This window comes from Excalfactoria chinensis, chromosome 11 (genome assembly GCF_039878825.1).
Source record: "Excalfactoria chinensis isolate bCotChi1 chromosome 11, bCotChi1.hap2, whole genome shotgun sequence".
Taxonomy (NCBI): domain Eukaryota; kingdom Metazoa; phylum Chordata; class Aves; order Galliformes; family Phasianidae; genus Excalfactoria; species Excalfactoria chinensis.
In genome coordinates, this window is record NC_092835.1 from 8,295,309 (window position 1) to 8,310,028 (window position 14,720).

Genomic DNA, 14,720 nt, shown 5'->3' on the forward strand with positions numbered 1-14,720 from the left:
AGGAAGGAGGAGGGAAAACAAAAAACAAAGAAACAAAAACTCCTCAAAGCTGATACTACAAGTGATGAGTAAGGAAAAGCAAGTCACATTTTATACATATCTAAAGAGATCCCCATATTTGGCTACTTAGATTAACATAATAATAATAATAATAATGAAGTTAGATGATAGAAAATGGTTTACATTTATTGCTGCAAATGTTGGCACAGGAATTTGTAAAAATCTTGGTGCTTAAAGGAAAATCTAAGTCCAAAATAATCATGAGTATAAAGATTTTAACTGCTGCTTAGCTTGGTATACTTGTGAAACCCAATGTGCAAAATCCACTTCCAAAATGCAGCTTATAACTAGTCTTTAGATTGTAAGAAACCTGTTTAAAAACAAGTTCAACCAAATATTTTTTAAAAGTTCAGATAAAAACCCCACCAGTGCAATTATTAACGAACAGAAAAAGCCAGTTTACATTATAGCTTTATAGATACCAGCAAGCTAATTTTCTCCATACTACTTTAATTTGTTTTGAAGAAGTAATGGAATGCTTCTTTAAGGTAGTTTTATTTTGCTCATAGATGCATGTAACACCAGCAACACCACTCACATACAAAAATAATACAGCAGAATACCGATGGTTTCCTGATCAGGCAATTATGATCGTGCAGACAAGCACTGATTCACCACTTCCAATAAGTGAGAGTTCTCCAAAGCAGCTGCTACACGTTCTTTATCAGCAAGTTGCTTATTAACTGCACAAAAAGAAATACCACAAGGAACTGGTCAAAATATTGGTTGAAGAGGTCTTTTTAGAAGCACTTTACTAATAGTCTCAGCGTTGCTGTGATACTGAGCTACAGTAACACCACAGATACTAACTACACCACAAAGCTGTGGCCTAAAGTCAATGACAGCACTGTACCAGATCTCAAACCAGAAAGTTATTTATGATTCAGCAGCAGGAAGCTGTGCGTGTAACAGGACAGGAAATTTAGCTCCAGCCCTCCCCCCTCTTTCTGTGCCTTCCAGGTAAATCAATGATGACTTGACAGCACAAGCTATCCAAGGAAACATTTAAACTGAGACACTACACACTTCTAAGTTTTGTTATTACAAATTCCCATTCTGTAACATCTCCTAGAAGGGGCTGGTTTGCATACAGATGCTAAACAGCTGATCTGCAGGTGGAGGAATCTATCCTTTCTCTAATTTTTAGATTAATAAAAGAAAACCATACAACAGAGCAATAAAACACTTACCTGCGTGTTCAGAGGCATGTGTTCCTGGTGTTATGTGAACATCCATCTTAGAAAGCATGGAGAAAGAAAAAGGAGACAAGTCAACAAAACACTGGAAGCTCAAAGTATTTAATTAAGAAAACAGCAAAACAAAGCAATAATGAAAGACATTCCTGACACAGCCAGCTACTGTACCGAGAATAAATCCAAGTCCAAAAGAACACTGCACTCCCACCTGAGTAACCTCCTGCAGGCAGGGAGGTGAAGCACTGCCATCTTCTGTGCCCTCATGGCTTCACACCACAGCCCCACTCACTGTGATGCTGTGAGCACAGAACTGCAGCTCTGCACCAATCTGTTAGTTTAGTCCGTTCCCTGTCCTGGAGTGTTTCCCTCCTCCACAACATGGAACAAAAGGTTCTAGTGGCTTCATACTCTAATTTAGCTGCTTTCTGAACACCGCCTGTCTCTTCTGCTTTCCAGAGTGATTGTACCACTCACCTTAAACCTCTCGGGCAGCGATCTGATCAGTTTCACCTTTATGGACAGGCCGATTAGCGTTGCCATGCTGCAGTGCGGGATCGTGGGTGTGAACTCCACCACCACGGTGCTCTCAGCATCGTTCACCTGTTGGGAAACAAACAGGCATGTGGGCAGAACCCACGGGCTTCTACTCCCTGCCTGCAGTGTTCGATGCACTGCGCTGCTGGGAGCTTCATCTTTGCTGAGGGCTTCAAACGCTATGTTTAAATGCAGTCAATTGACATAACGCTTCTTTTCATGTTTAAAAAATAAATAATAATACAAAAACAATGTAACGAGAAAACAAGGAGGAAAAAAAATCAACAACAAAAACAAGACAGTCTCACTTTAACTCGAACTTGCTCGACGACATTCAGCTCCTCCAGGGTCAGGGGATGCTCGGGGTCGTTAATGGAGCGGATGAGATGTGCCGCGTTAAGGAAAGCGGGATGAGGGCCGCCCTCCCCGCGTCCCGCCCACCCCCATCCCCGCCCTCCAGGCAGGATATCGAAGATCTCCCGGTCGTCGATAGAGTCGGGCAGCTCGTCGTCCTCCTCCCGCGCCGTCACGGGCCGCTCCCCCGAGCGGCGGTAGACGAGCGGATTGGCGTTCTCCAGCGGCGCGCCGCCGCCCGGACCCACCATGGCTGCGCTGCCGGCGGGGCGGAAGGAGACCGGACGCGATTCACCGCCGCACCGCGTGGGCACCGCTTGTGTGAGAGTGCCCCCCTGTGGGCGAGCGGTGGAACAGCGCGCAGCGCGCAGCCGTGCAGAGGGGTGGCGTGTCGTCGGCACGGCTGAGGCCGGCGGGGAGAGGAACTGGGCGGGGGGGGTGGGCTGCATGTTAAAAACGTTTTGCTTAAAGCGATGTCTTTAATCTTTGAGTTAATTCGAAAAGCAAACTGCACGTAAGAAAGTCGCGTTGTTACAATAAGTGGAGCGATCGGGGCTGTAGCGATGGTTTACGGCGCGGCGTCATTCACCCCTTCGTCATGGGAGTTAGGCATTGACTGCTGTGTAAATACGCTGTATCTTACTTCAGCTTCTTGGCCATCTATTTCTTATCACACAAAAAAACCAAAAAACAAACAAACAAACAAAAACACCCCCCCACACACAAAAAAACCCAACACGATCGTTTTTTGCTGCTGTCGCTCTCCTGGCAGCTTGCTGGCTGCCCCGAGGCACAGAAATGAAACACGTCCGGTTTCCCGAGCCGCCCTACTGACAGCCGGCAGGAATAACAGCTTTACTGCTGTGTTACTCGCGGCAGAAGCTGGTGTCAGCAGCCCCGGGGCAGCTGTCCCCGCGCACGGGGCAGGCGTTTGATCCCTGTCGCTGCTGCGGGTTGTGCACCAGGAACTTCGCGTGTGCCTTGTAAGGGTTGGCTCTGAATGGAACGGCAGCTTCAGAGCGTGTGCGCTTTCTGTGCTGGTGTTGTTGCTGCGATTAACGGTTCTTTCAATTCGGAGCACTGTAATAAAAGTGTTTGTTTTTTTCCTTTTAGGTCACTAAAAATTAAGTAGCAATCTGTCTGCTTGCTAATACACCTGATATTGATTTTGTTCACTGAGAAGAGGGAGAGAAAGGATAAGGAGGTGATGTCTCAAGCTGCTGAGGTGAGCAAGGGCTGTTAATGTGGGATAGCCCAGAGCTCATTTGAGCTGATAGGTCTTGCTTCCTGTTTTGGTATTTTGAGGAGAAACTCTTTATGGTGAAAAAGCATCTAAAGAAGAACCGACTGACAAATCTCTGTATTTCAAGACAGGGTGAACTTGCATGATGTATCACCCATTTGTGGTGGAAAAGATGGCTTTGCAGGCTTTACGTGTCTTCATGCTGGAGGTGAATGAAGTGAAAGCAGTGCAGAAGACCTTGGAGCAGTATGCTGTGCAACTGAGTGCTGATGACGTCATTCATCTGAGAGATGTAACGTGAATCAAAGGTGGAGAAATACAGATCATTATGTAATGAGAACTGGAAGCTATTGGAGCAGGCTAAACTTATAGATTCAACTTTGAAGAAGACCTTGAGGCTTATCTGTTTAAGGCCAGTTACTTGCTTTGAGTGTTGTCATGCTCCTATGAATTACAGAATTGTTTAAGATTTCTCAGCCAACAGGGGAAAACTGCCCATTGGATAACCAGCCTATTTCCACCACAGGAACCTGTTTTGTAGAGAAGTCATGGTCCTTTCCTTGTTTTTTGAGGGAAATACAGATACCATAAGGTGCTGGCCTTGCTTTCTGACCTCCACTGAGGCTGCTCTGTTGCCTTGCACAGTCACAGAAAAAATGCTATAATCTGATCCTCAGTTTTAATATCTCATTTAATTTAAATATGCAGAAGTGTTAAGAAACTACTTTGGAAGCTGGAGGCCAGTTCTTGCAGAAAAGCACATGTACCATGCTAATTGTGGTGCAGATATGCTAGCGTTCATTAAACCTTTGCAATAGCTAAGCTTTTTTCTTTTTTCCTTTCTTCCTTTCTTCCTAGTTATTTGTAATCTGCAAACATGTTGTGTTCGTTTACAGGAATTGTAAGTCAGTAGCTCTGAAACTCTTTGAAATTTCACTGCTTTGTAGCACTGATATTATTCAAAACATGAAACAGTAAATACTTAAGAGGGAATCGAGGTGTGCATAGGGTTGTAGAATTAAAAACGGATTAACGAGAATAAGACCTTTCATTGTTCACAGTTGACGTGAAGCCAAATCATCCATCATTGGGATCAGGTAATGATTAGGTGTGTTACACTAAGGGATTGTATTTGTACTCCATTTCAGTAACAGCTCTGATCGTGCTTAATGCAGTGCATTTTCAGAAGGGAATTTAGCTGTGCTCCCTACTAAGAGCACAGTCAGCAGAGACCTTTGTACCAGTGTCTTCCGCATAAAGAACAGAAAATAACCTGGAATCCAACTTGGAAAAAAAATGTCTCCTCAAACCCAGATTTCTTTGCTTTATATCTTGGTTTGTGGTATAACATTCATCATTTGTGGAACAGAAGGTGAGATGCAAAGTCTTTTGATTTGGATTTTTTATTTTATTAACTGCTGATGGGGAAGCAACTGCACTAATAAATTACAGGGTAGTAGTTTCCAAAGGCAGTACTTCTCCCCTAATTTGTATTAGCAATCTGCAAAAGGATCCTAATAAGCTCAGTGCAAAAGTGACTTTTTGTTTTGTTTTTTTGGAATGAAACCATTTTGAGATGTTTTTGTGAAAATAATAAAAGGGCTTGTTGTTATTAAAAGGATATTGTTTTGTTGAATGGTGAATTTAAAAATGTTGATGATTTTGTCAGTTATTGTTTGTTCTGAAATAGCTTCTAAGATTTGTGATTTTGCACAGCATGTAAACTGTGTCTTACTGAGCTCCAGCTGTCATAAACAGAGCCAGCTATGGAAGTTTTGGGTGAGGGGAGTGTCACTGCACATAAGTAAAATGAAAACAAAATTGAACAAGCTGAAATCTTCAAAATTAATTGTTCCCTAAAAAAAGCCTCAGTGAAAAATTTCTGATAATTATGAAAATGCAAATTAATTCTTCTGGCTTATGTGCAATTTAGGACAGAAGGCTGCTGCACCAGAAGTGACTATTGCACATGGACGGCTCAGAGGAAAACAAGTAAATGTGAAGGGAACAGACAGACTTGTAAACGTTTTCCTTGGGATTCCTTTTGCAAAAGCACCTGTTGGATCTTTGAGGTTTTCCCCACCTGAACCACCTGACCCCTGGGATGGTCTGAAAGATGCAACTTCTTACCCACCGCTGTGAGAGCTGTTCATTTAACTTGTGTTTATTGTACTTGCTCATGTTTGTCAGTACTGTAATATTTGTTAGTGTTCAGAGGTAGGATTGTTAGTAAGGTGCTTGCATTGACTGGTGGTGGGATTTTTAATAAGAACTGTGGGATTAGGAAACATAAGGATTCCTGTAGGTAACAGACAGTTCAAATGCCAAGTGGAAATTCAGTCTGATAAAAGAAATGTGTTTTGTCTATTCTTGGAACATAGTTGATATTTCAGTTTTATTACTAATAATTACAGATTCTTTCTTTCTTTTGTGAAGATGTCCTCAAGATCTGGCCTTGCTGAAAAAAGCTGAAAAAAATTTTAAAGAAAAACACATTCAATTCCGAACTTCTGAAGACTGCTTGTATCTAAATGTTTATAGCCCTGCAGACAAGAAGAGCAAATTACCAGTATGTAAACCCACTGTGAAACCTTGTGTTCTACAAGGTCTGTATCTAATCATGACTCCTAAGCCACTTAATTGCTTTTGAAAATGTTGTCCTGCATAAGCAAGACTAATTTTATGCAAAATTCATAGTCCATCAACATGAAATGAAGCTCCCATGTACTTTCAGTGGTTTGAAGTTAATAATTCTCTGTTGTCTTCTGTTTTCAAATGAAACCTGCCAACCAATGTGTAATGTATGTCTTACCTTTTTTTTTTCTCAAAGGTAATGGTGTGGATCCATGGAGGCAACTTTGTATTTGGCGGTGCTTCTAGGTATGATGGTTCAGCACTGTCAGCCTATGAGAATGTCGTGGTAGTAATAATTCAGTACAGACTTGGACTCCTTGGATTTTTCAAGTAAGGTGACCCATTTCACTTTTTACTAGATACCTTCTATCTTGCTTAAGGCATAAGTGGTTTTGTTTTCTAAATCAGCTGAATTTCTACACCAGTTTCTCACTGGTACGGTGATTCAAATGTGTGTAGTTGTCTGACATTAAGATATGAGAACACTAAGAATCTGGTCCTTAAATTCTGTTTGTATTGCCATTTCATTATAGCCTAGTATAAAGTCATAGTTGAGCTTATTTGAGTGTCTGTAGGGTGTTCCTTCTTGCCATTTCCTTCATCCAGTGGTGTGTAAAGCAAAAATTCATATCCTGAAAAGGCGAGGAATCCATCTATGTATGAATGAACAAACATGGGTCTTAGATGTGACTTAGATGTGTGAAGGTCTTTTGATGGTAGGCTGTGCAGATCTTTCCTTGGCCAAACTGCACAAACTGTAAATTGGTAGGATTAATTTTATTCTGGTATAAGAAGTATTACTCTTCCTGAGATGTTCCGTTATACTGCTTTTCTTGCAGTACTGGTGATGAACATGCTCGTGGGAACTGGGCATTTTTGGATCAAGTAGAAGCTCTTCGTTGGATCCAGGAAAATATTGAACACTTTGGTGGGGATCCAGGATCAGTCACACTCTTTGGTGTATCTGCGGGATCTTGCAGTGTTTTTGCACAAGTAAGCATGCAATAGATTCATTAAAATGTCTTTTAAAATGTTCAGAAGTGAACTGAATTAGTGTAGCACTTAATGCTTAGTCCAGTTTTTTAAAAGAAGATTAAAGGCACTTTGTTCTTAGCAAGTCTGACCACTTTCCCTGAGAGGGTACAAAAATGTGTATTTCCCCACTGAATGCAGCAGTCTAGTTGAGTAAATTGTTATAGAGTAAGGCCTGTGATGTAGAATAAATGCTTTCTGTTCCTCCCTTTCTGGCAGGTTTTATCTACTTTGTCTAAGGGTCTCTTTCACAGAGCAATATTAGAGAGTGGAGTTCTAATTCCTTCTAATAAAGACTCACTTATTTCAGCAGATCTCAAGGTAGGATCATTTTTGCATTTTAAAGCTTCTATAATGAAAAGTATTCCTAATATCTGATTATTTGGTTAAAAGAAGAGGAAAATCTGATTGCATATTATGCAAACAAGTTGATTAGAGTTATTTTCAAGGCATACGTATAGATAAGTAGATTAGCACTAAGTAAGATTTTAATTCAGACAGTTTATATATTTCCAATCTTGCCATGCTCATTTGATGTTGGAAATAGGTTATACACTTGTGAGATTATGATGTTTGCAGGTAGATTTAAGCATTTTCAATTACACACATGCCTAGCTGGGTGTATGTCCAATTTCACGCACGCTGTCACTTACACAATAATGGTTGAATGTGTTATGGAAAGATTAATTGGAATCCAGAAGAAGCAGTCAGTTTTTATTCAGCTACGGTATTTTGTGGAGAGGCTTAATTTGAAGTAAAAGCAAACAAAACAGAACAAACAAAATGCCTTGAAATGAAAGTACCTTTCTGCTTCTCTTCCTGAAGCTGTAGGCAGTAATTATTTGAAACTCACAAGCTGATTCTCCAAATTTCCTTGTCTTTCTTGATTTTTGTTTCAATTTCATATTATCTCTATGGCATGATTTGTTGTATAACGGTGAACAGAAATACAGCACAAAAGAGAAGTGCAAAAGAATTATTTGTCTTAATGATCTAACTGTAGAATCTCTAGTAAAATAAAGTATTGAAGATGTAAATTCCTTAAAGACTAACTCATAGCTTACAGTTCTTGTCTTTGTTAACAATTTTCAGAAAATTGCCAGTATATTTAAGTGTGGGACTAGCAGTTCACTCTCACTAGTAAACTGCTTGAGGAACCAGGAAGCAATGGATATAGTCTCTAACAATAAGGTGAGTGAAACTTTGCTTAGTAATGGTACACTTGCAAAACTTCAGATCAGCATCTGACCAGAGTTAATGACTGACCTGTTCCAAAGTGAATTACTTCGATTTTTTGTCAAAGTCCACCCAAATATTCAAATTATCTCACAGACATTTTCTTTAGTTAAGACTGTTTTTAGTGAAGTGTCACAGTAACTGTAAAACGTAAATATATCTGAATGTCAGTTGCAAACAGTACAGGATCAGGAAACCATTAAATTATATCTTAACATACCCCAACTGGGCTGGCATTTCATACTGTTGTGGAAAACTCTAACTGTGTGTTACAGTGGCCATAGGTACCCAGATTTCCTAAAGCCCTTTTTTGCACCTGGAACACTAAATGTGGATGTTTTAGTGTGTGATTTGAAGGAAAAAGGGAAAATACAATTAACAAGTAATTTGATGTTTTTTCTGCTCCCTCAGGAAATCCCACTTCTACCCTTCGTTTTGGATGGAGTATTTCTTCATAAGTCACCTGAAGAGATATTGGCTGGAAAAGAATTTAACACTGTCCCGCTTATGATAGGAGTCACCAATAATGAATTTGGCTGGAATATTATATCTGTAATTTAACATTTGTTCTTCATTTTTTTTGGAATGTTGGTATTAAATAATGCAGGTGATTCTGAGAAGTGCAGGTGAGGTCTTTGCTTGTAGGACACTTTTTACATATGCACTGTTAAGAACATGTACAAAGCAAATATTGCTTTCATTGTGATTTGGTAGAGACCCAGAACCAGCTGGTCACAAATCAGTAAGACAGGCTCCATCCTGCATGCTGAACTGTCAGTATTAAGTTTAATGCCTTATCCAGGCAGAGAAAGTGAAAAATAATGATGCAGTCATAAGCTTATTACTCTGCAAGATAAAAATAATCCTTTCCCTCACAGCAAATACACAGATGTTACCACAATATTCAGGATCAATACACTGAACATTTGAAAATGGTACAGTGATCACTGTAAGCAGCTTACCTCTTGTGTTGTATGCTCTGATGACTGCTGTTTGTGTTGTTGCCCCTGTATTTGTTGTTATCATGCAGTAAGAGCTGTTGGTTAAAAATCTCAGATGGAGTGGAGTACAGGGTTAATGCAGGTATCCCACTTGCACTCAGTGCATAAATTCACATGTGAATTCTATGGGTAACCTCAAGAGAACAGTTGCTATATAGCACAGCAAAATATAGGGGGTGGATTGATCCTGTCTTTCTTATCCTCTTTATTTTATAAGTATTCATGCTTAGCTTTGTAATACAAAGCATTTGTTCTGAATTTACGTAGTATTCATGAGTCTCTGGGAGAGGGGCTGCCAGTGATCCAAACAGGATCTCTCCTACCTGAGGGAAAATATGCCTCTGAGACACAACAAGTTTGTTGCTTAAATTTTGCCCAAATGCTCCCTAGTCTTAGAAATCTCTGAACAGTGTGTGTCGACTTAAGGATAAAGTACATAGAATGGCTGATGTAGTAACATTCATGAATGAAACATATGCTGCAGTAAATACAAGCTCTCGAAGACAGTTGCTGCATTATCCTACATTTTCGCGTGTGATATGATGCTTCAGAAATAAATACAATCAGTAATAAAGCAGAATGAAGTTGTTAAAATATGAAAGCTTTGCAGAAGTTAAATGGCTCTAGCAACATTTTCTTTATTTTCTGTGCAGACATCAACAATACCAGCTTTTAGGGATGTGGGCGATAAAAAATCAATCACTTCAGCTTTAGAGTTTCTACTACCAATGATGGTAAGAATTGTTGTACTAATCTAATTTAAGAAGTAAAACCTCTTTTTGGTGCATACACCAGATTTCTGTTAGTGTTCTCTAATTTTTGCTTGCACAACGTGTTGCTAAGGCTCAAGGTACCGTTACAGTTTGAGGAGAATCCCAGCAAAGCAAAGCTAGGAGGACTACAGTGTACAGAACTAATCAGAAATAGGGTTGAGTCAGGCCTGGATTCTGGGAAATACATTTTTCCTTCAAGAAATCTGAACCAGTACTTTTGTATTATGTATTTGTAGGATTACTGTAATGGTGCCCTTACAGTATTTGATATTAAGTTTTGTGGCAATTGATTTCAAGGCAGGGTTTTTCAGTAAACTAAATACAGCTTTTTAAGTAGTTTCTGAAAATATTTTTCACTCTTTGTTTTGAAATGTATCTCTTAAACAGTAAATTGTAACACTAACAACTAAAGCTGTGTTTAGAGATCCTGATGGTCTTGCCCTGTAGTCTGATAGTCCACACATCTTTCAAAAACTCTAGGTTGTTATTTGCATCTCTTTTCTCCTGAAGAAAACAGATGCCAGATATTGTCAAGATGGGTGAAATTCCAAACTTTTGGAAATTACTTGATTCCTACCGAATTTTAGGTCATATAACTCTGTTGTAAATGTTGTCTGAGACATGCTGTGTTGTTTTGTTTTGCTTTTCACAAAAAACATCAATGAGTTTTGTTTGCCATCGTGCTTTTCCATCAGTATGGGTGCAATCCTTTTCTACCTTTGTGGAATCTCTGAAGTTTAAAACATGGCCTTTTTAGCTGCTAATTGAAAGTGATAGTTTTTCCATGTTTCCCCCTCCCCACACTCCTTTATTTTTATTATTATTATTATTTTTTAATTTGTTTAGAATTTACCAGCAGAATTGTTGCCTGTGATAATGGACGAATATCTGGGAAATACAGATGATCCTGCTGAGCTACGGGACCAATTTCTGGAATTGCTGGGGGATGTCTTTATTGTCATACCATCCATTAAAACACTGAGTTACTACCGGGGTGAGCTAGTGAACACTCTCTTTAATGCAGTCTCAGGACAGGACACTCAAACTTTTTACTACGCGCTGAATTAAATGGTATAGAAACAAATCCTGTTGTGTAAGTAAACATTGAAATTCCAACTGGGAACTTTGAGAATGAAGAGTGATTTAGATGTACAGGACTGCATCAAGCAAATGATGTCTTTACTTTTGTACTTGTATTTTGCACTTGGGTTTATAGTTACAGTACACTGAGATAAGAAAAGGATAACACAAATAAATGTTTGCTATGTGAAGTATACAAGCTTAAAAACTGAAGGAATCTGGACTTTCCCCATTAGCCCACTACTGCTTGGGAATTCAGCAGCTCTGCAGTCTGGAAACTTAATGACACCTAAGTGTAGGCAAGGCACACCAAAATATGAAGAACTGGGAAATTACTTAATTTTGTTTTCTATCAGTATTCCCAAGGTGAATTTTTCATTGTCTTAATACTATGCATACTTCATTTTTAATTAAAGATACAAATATGCATTTGGGAGTAGTGTTGCATTCAGAAATGTGCCCAGTTTCCTGTAAAGCATTGTACATATTAAAGGTAATACTTACATGCTTCTCCTACAACTCTCTAACTGTAACATCTTCTAGAGTCTGGAGCTCCTACCTACTTCTTTGAGTATCAGCATCGTCCCACTTCATACCGGGATTCTAAACCAGAGTATGTGAAAGCCGATCATGGAGATGAAGTTGGCTTTGTCTTTGGTGGACCTTATCTAGCAGGTGACATAGGCCTACGGGGTAAGTATTAAACATCATTATTCATTTATAAATTTCTCTCACACTACTGGCATTGTTCAGTATTGCTACTTCCATTTTAATCCAGTTATGGTGCACAGGATAGCAGTGAGATGAAAATATCTTTCTCTCTTGTTTGAATTTGTTTAGCATTACTGTGTTCTTCATTCTAGATCAAATACAGCATGCTGTCTTTGAAGCAAAGGAAGTTATATATGCTACAACAATTTAGCAAATGCTGTTTTGTAGCAAGTTATCTGTCCCTGTACTGACACTGTTCATGAATTTGCCTCAAGAGGTTTGATTGAGAAATAAATTGAGAGAAAGATTGATTAAATCTCTAGTGGGAGATAAGTGGGGTGCTCAGAAAGCAGGAAAATTTCCCTCTCTCCTTTGCTTGAGGTATTTCAAGTAATGTGTCCCTTTTTCTGGGAAATCTCGACTAGCTTTCAGGCCTTAGAGAATGGATTACAGTCTGTTTTCCAGAATGTTCCAGCTTGTGTTCATTAGAGCAAAGCTGGAACTCTCTTGATTTAATTTCAGAATGAAGGTCTAAGAACTAGGCTAAAGTGTTTCATCCCATGACTCAGTTAATAAGTCATCTTTTTTTAAAAAATGGAACCGGTCCATTGAGGAAGAATTCAGAGCACACTTGCCAAGTTGCCTTTGCCATAACAGCTGGGGCATTCTTGAAGGATTTTGGAAGCACGGGCTCCAGTTCTTTCAGGCAGAATCCTTTATTGCCACAGCCGAAATGAATGTGCCGATCACTGAATGGTTCAGCGAAAGGTGCTTGCCTCCTCAGAAATATTGTGAATCCAGCACTTGCCACTATTTGCATATGCCTAAAACAGTAATACTCTGAGAGGAGTCTTTTCTTTCTCATTAAGCAGAGTGGGTACAGCTCTTATTTTGAAAGAAAAACATGAGAATTAGAATATATAAAGTTGAACTTTTTCCCAGTTTTTTTCTGATTTTCACAGTAGTTCCTGGTCTGTGTCAAAGTCCATGCAAACTGAAGTATTCCCTCTTACTCCAGTGAACTTTAGAGCAATACAGTTGTGTTGTAAAAAGCATGAAATAATCTGTTTACTAGAATCTTTGATTTAACTTATGTTTTGTATCTAGGTTTTACTTATAATATCCTGCTCTTAGAGAACAACTAGAGAATGCTGTACGGTTCTGACTACACAACTTTATAATGAAAGCATTCTCATACCAATTTTCTTTTTATCTGTGTGTGCAATATGCTGAGGTGCATTTACGTGTGGTCATACCAGTAACTACATCTAAGGGAATATTCTTGAAATGCTAGAATATGGAATTCCATCCTCTTGTATCAGAATGAAGAAAGCTTTACTTCATCACACCCAGAATAGAGAATTTCAGTCCCACAAAGCTGGGATGAGATCTATGGAACTAAACCATGTGGACAGTTTCTTCAGCTGTAGTGGGACTCAGGAGACATTGGTTTGTTTATTTATTTATTGGTTGTGGTTTCCTGGAAGGATACAGGCAAATCCTTTCACTGCCTCGCACCTCAGTTCCACTGCCTGTAGGATAACTATACTGATCTTGTTCATGAAATCTCTTGATGATTTCTGAAGTCTTGAAATTTTATCTCAGTGATTACTGGATTGCTGACATGGCAGGTGTTGTGTTTTTGTTGTAGACAGGAAGTTGTATCAAGACTAAAATCTTTTATAGACAAAAATGCTATTTTTTATATCTCAGATGAAGCTACAGAGGAAGAAAAGAACCTCAGCAGAACTCTAATGAAGTACTGGGCTAACTTTGCTCGAAACGGGTGAGAATTATATTGAGATATGTTACTATAAAAATGTTGTAGCTGGTTTCCAGTGATTCCCTTCTGTGTCAGTAGTATCGTTAATTCATTCCTAATTGCAATGATGGAATTCCCCAGAGGACTGGGGATTGTATTCACACTTTCTTATTGTTTACAGGAATCCTAATGGGGAAGGTCTTCCTGAATGGCCATCCTATAATCTAAATGAAGAATACTTGGAGATAAACCTAAAACAAAGGAAAGCCAGAAAGTTGAAGGAAAAGAAGGTAGAATTCTGGGAAAAGGTGTTGTTTGAAAAGTCAACTGAAAAAAGAATGGAAAACAAGAAAGTTAATCAAGAGCTATGATTTACCATCCAAATGTACATCATAGGCATAGTATTTAGGATAGCAAAAGGAATTATTTGAAATATTTATGGAGGATAAAATAACGTGTCCCTTCATTTCACCTTTTCTTCGCAGTTCTCATATTTACGCTTATTTGCTGTAATTATTGCAGTGGACCGATTTCCACTTTGTGCTTTTCCCTTGGTTCATGCCCTCAGCAGAAGCCTTTCCTTTGCAGTACAGTTAACAGATCTGTCTGATCCTCAGGCTTTTCTGTAGCTTTGCCATTGCTGAAGAATGTGGCAGCAATGTTGTATTAATACAAGCTAAATCAATAAAGACCTGATTTGCAAGTAAAACTGTCTTTCTCATGTCAAAGATAGCAGTGCTGTTCCAGAGGTTTTGGTGCGATTCACACACAGAAATGTCCTCTGAGATTTTTAAAGAAAGTTTTCTACTGTGAGTGAGTTTCACAGCTGAGATAGTAGTACATTTCTGACTGTTTGGTACCTCGTCTGGAGCAGTAGTGCAGTGCTGGAATTCACATTGCTTGTAGATATCAGGAAAGGAGAGAAACATTCTCTACTAAATCCAGCTACTTTCTTCTTAAATTATCTGTATCTGCCTTAAAAGGATCAACTGTGGCAGTGTTAGCTTTGTGCTTTCTGTATTTTTCATGGTGCTTTACTTACATGGCGCTCTAGGCTGCGCCCTGTTCCAACTGTCAGTTCCAGGGTGTCTCTTTGCACTGGGT

The 14,720-nt window shown here is 39.2% G+C and overlaps 2 protein-coding genes across 4 annotated transcripts; one reads left to right on the plus strand and one right to left on the minus strand.

Moving 5' to 3' along the window:
- Positions 1–533: 533 nt before the first annotated feature.
- Positions 534–2,447, minus strand: CIAO2B (cytosolic iron-sulfur assembly component 2B). Its single transcript, XM_072346571.1, has 5 exons — positions 2,258–2,447; positions 2,099–2,176; positions 1,731–1,856; positions 1,251–1,296; positions 534–743 (listed from the first exon to the last, which is right to left on the minus strand). The coding sequence occupies exons 1-5, from the start codon at positions 2,393–2,395 to the stop codon at positions 646–648; spliced, it is 486 nt and encodes a 161-aa protein (XP_072202672.1). The 5' UTR covers positions 2,396–2,447; the 3' UTR covers positions 534–645.
- LOC140257335 (liver carboxylesterase-like) lies at positions 2,350–14,321 on the plus strand. Of its 3 annotated transcripts, none has more exons than XM_072346569.1 (14): positions 2,350–2,465; positions 3,258–3,369; positions 5,321–5,525; positions 5,824–5,956; positions 6,218–6,351; positions 6,861–7,014; positions 7,273–7,374; positions 8,146–8,244; positions 8,701–8,841; positions 9,944–10,024; positions 10,910–11,057; positions 11,687–11,836; positions 13,568–13,640; positions 13,798–14,321. In XM_072346569.1, the coding sequence occupies exons 5-14, from the start codon at positions 6,221–6,223 to the stop codon at positions 13,985–13,987; spliced, it is 1,269 nt and encodes a 422-aa protein (XP_072202670.1). In that variant the 5' UTR covers positions 2,350–2,465; positions 3,258–3,369; positions 5,321–5,525; positions 5,824–5,956; positions 6,218–6,220; the 3' UTR covers positions 13,988–14,321. The 3 variants fall into 3 exon arrangements, with proteins under 3 accessions (XP_072202670.1, XP_072202671.1, XP_072202668.1); XM_072346570.1 differs by lacking the exon at positions 2,350–2,465 and adding an exon at positions 2,901–3,127; XM_072346567.1 differs by lacking the exons at positions 2,350–2,465; positions 5,321–5,525; positions 5,824–5,956 and adding an exon at positions 2,901–3,127 and having other exon boundaries at positions 13,798–14,282.
- The last annotated feature ends 399 nt before the right edge of the window (positions 14,322–14,720 follow it).

Coding starts and splice junctions, on each gene's coding strand:
- CIAO2B (XM_072346571.1), bottom strand. CDS start 2,395: ATGGTGGGTCCGGGCGGCGGCGCGCCGCTGGAGAACGCCAATCCGCTC. Junction 1,857..2,098: donor TCGAGCAAGTTCGAGTTAAA/GTGAGACTGTCT, acceptor GTTTCCCAACAG/GTGAACGATGCTGAGAGCAC. Junction 744..1,250: donor ACATGCCTCTGAACACGCAG/GTAAGTGTTTTA, acceptor CTTTTTGTGCAG/TTAATAAGCAACTTGCTGAT.
- LOC140257335 (XM_072346567.1), top strand. Junction 10,025..10,909: donor AGTTTCTACTACCAATGATG/GTAAGAATTGTT, acceptor TAATTTGTTTAG/AATTTACCAGCAGAATTGTT. Junction 11,837..13,567: donor AGGTGACATAGGCCTACGGG/GTAAGTATTAAA, acceptor TTTATATCTCAG/ATGAAGCTACAGAGGAAGAA.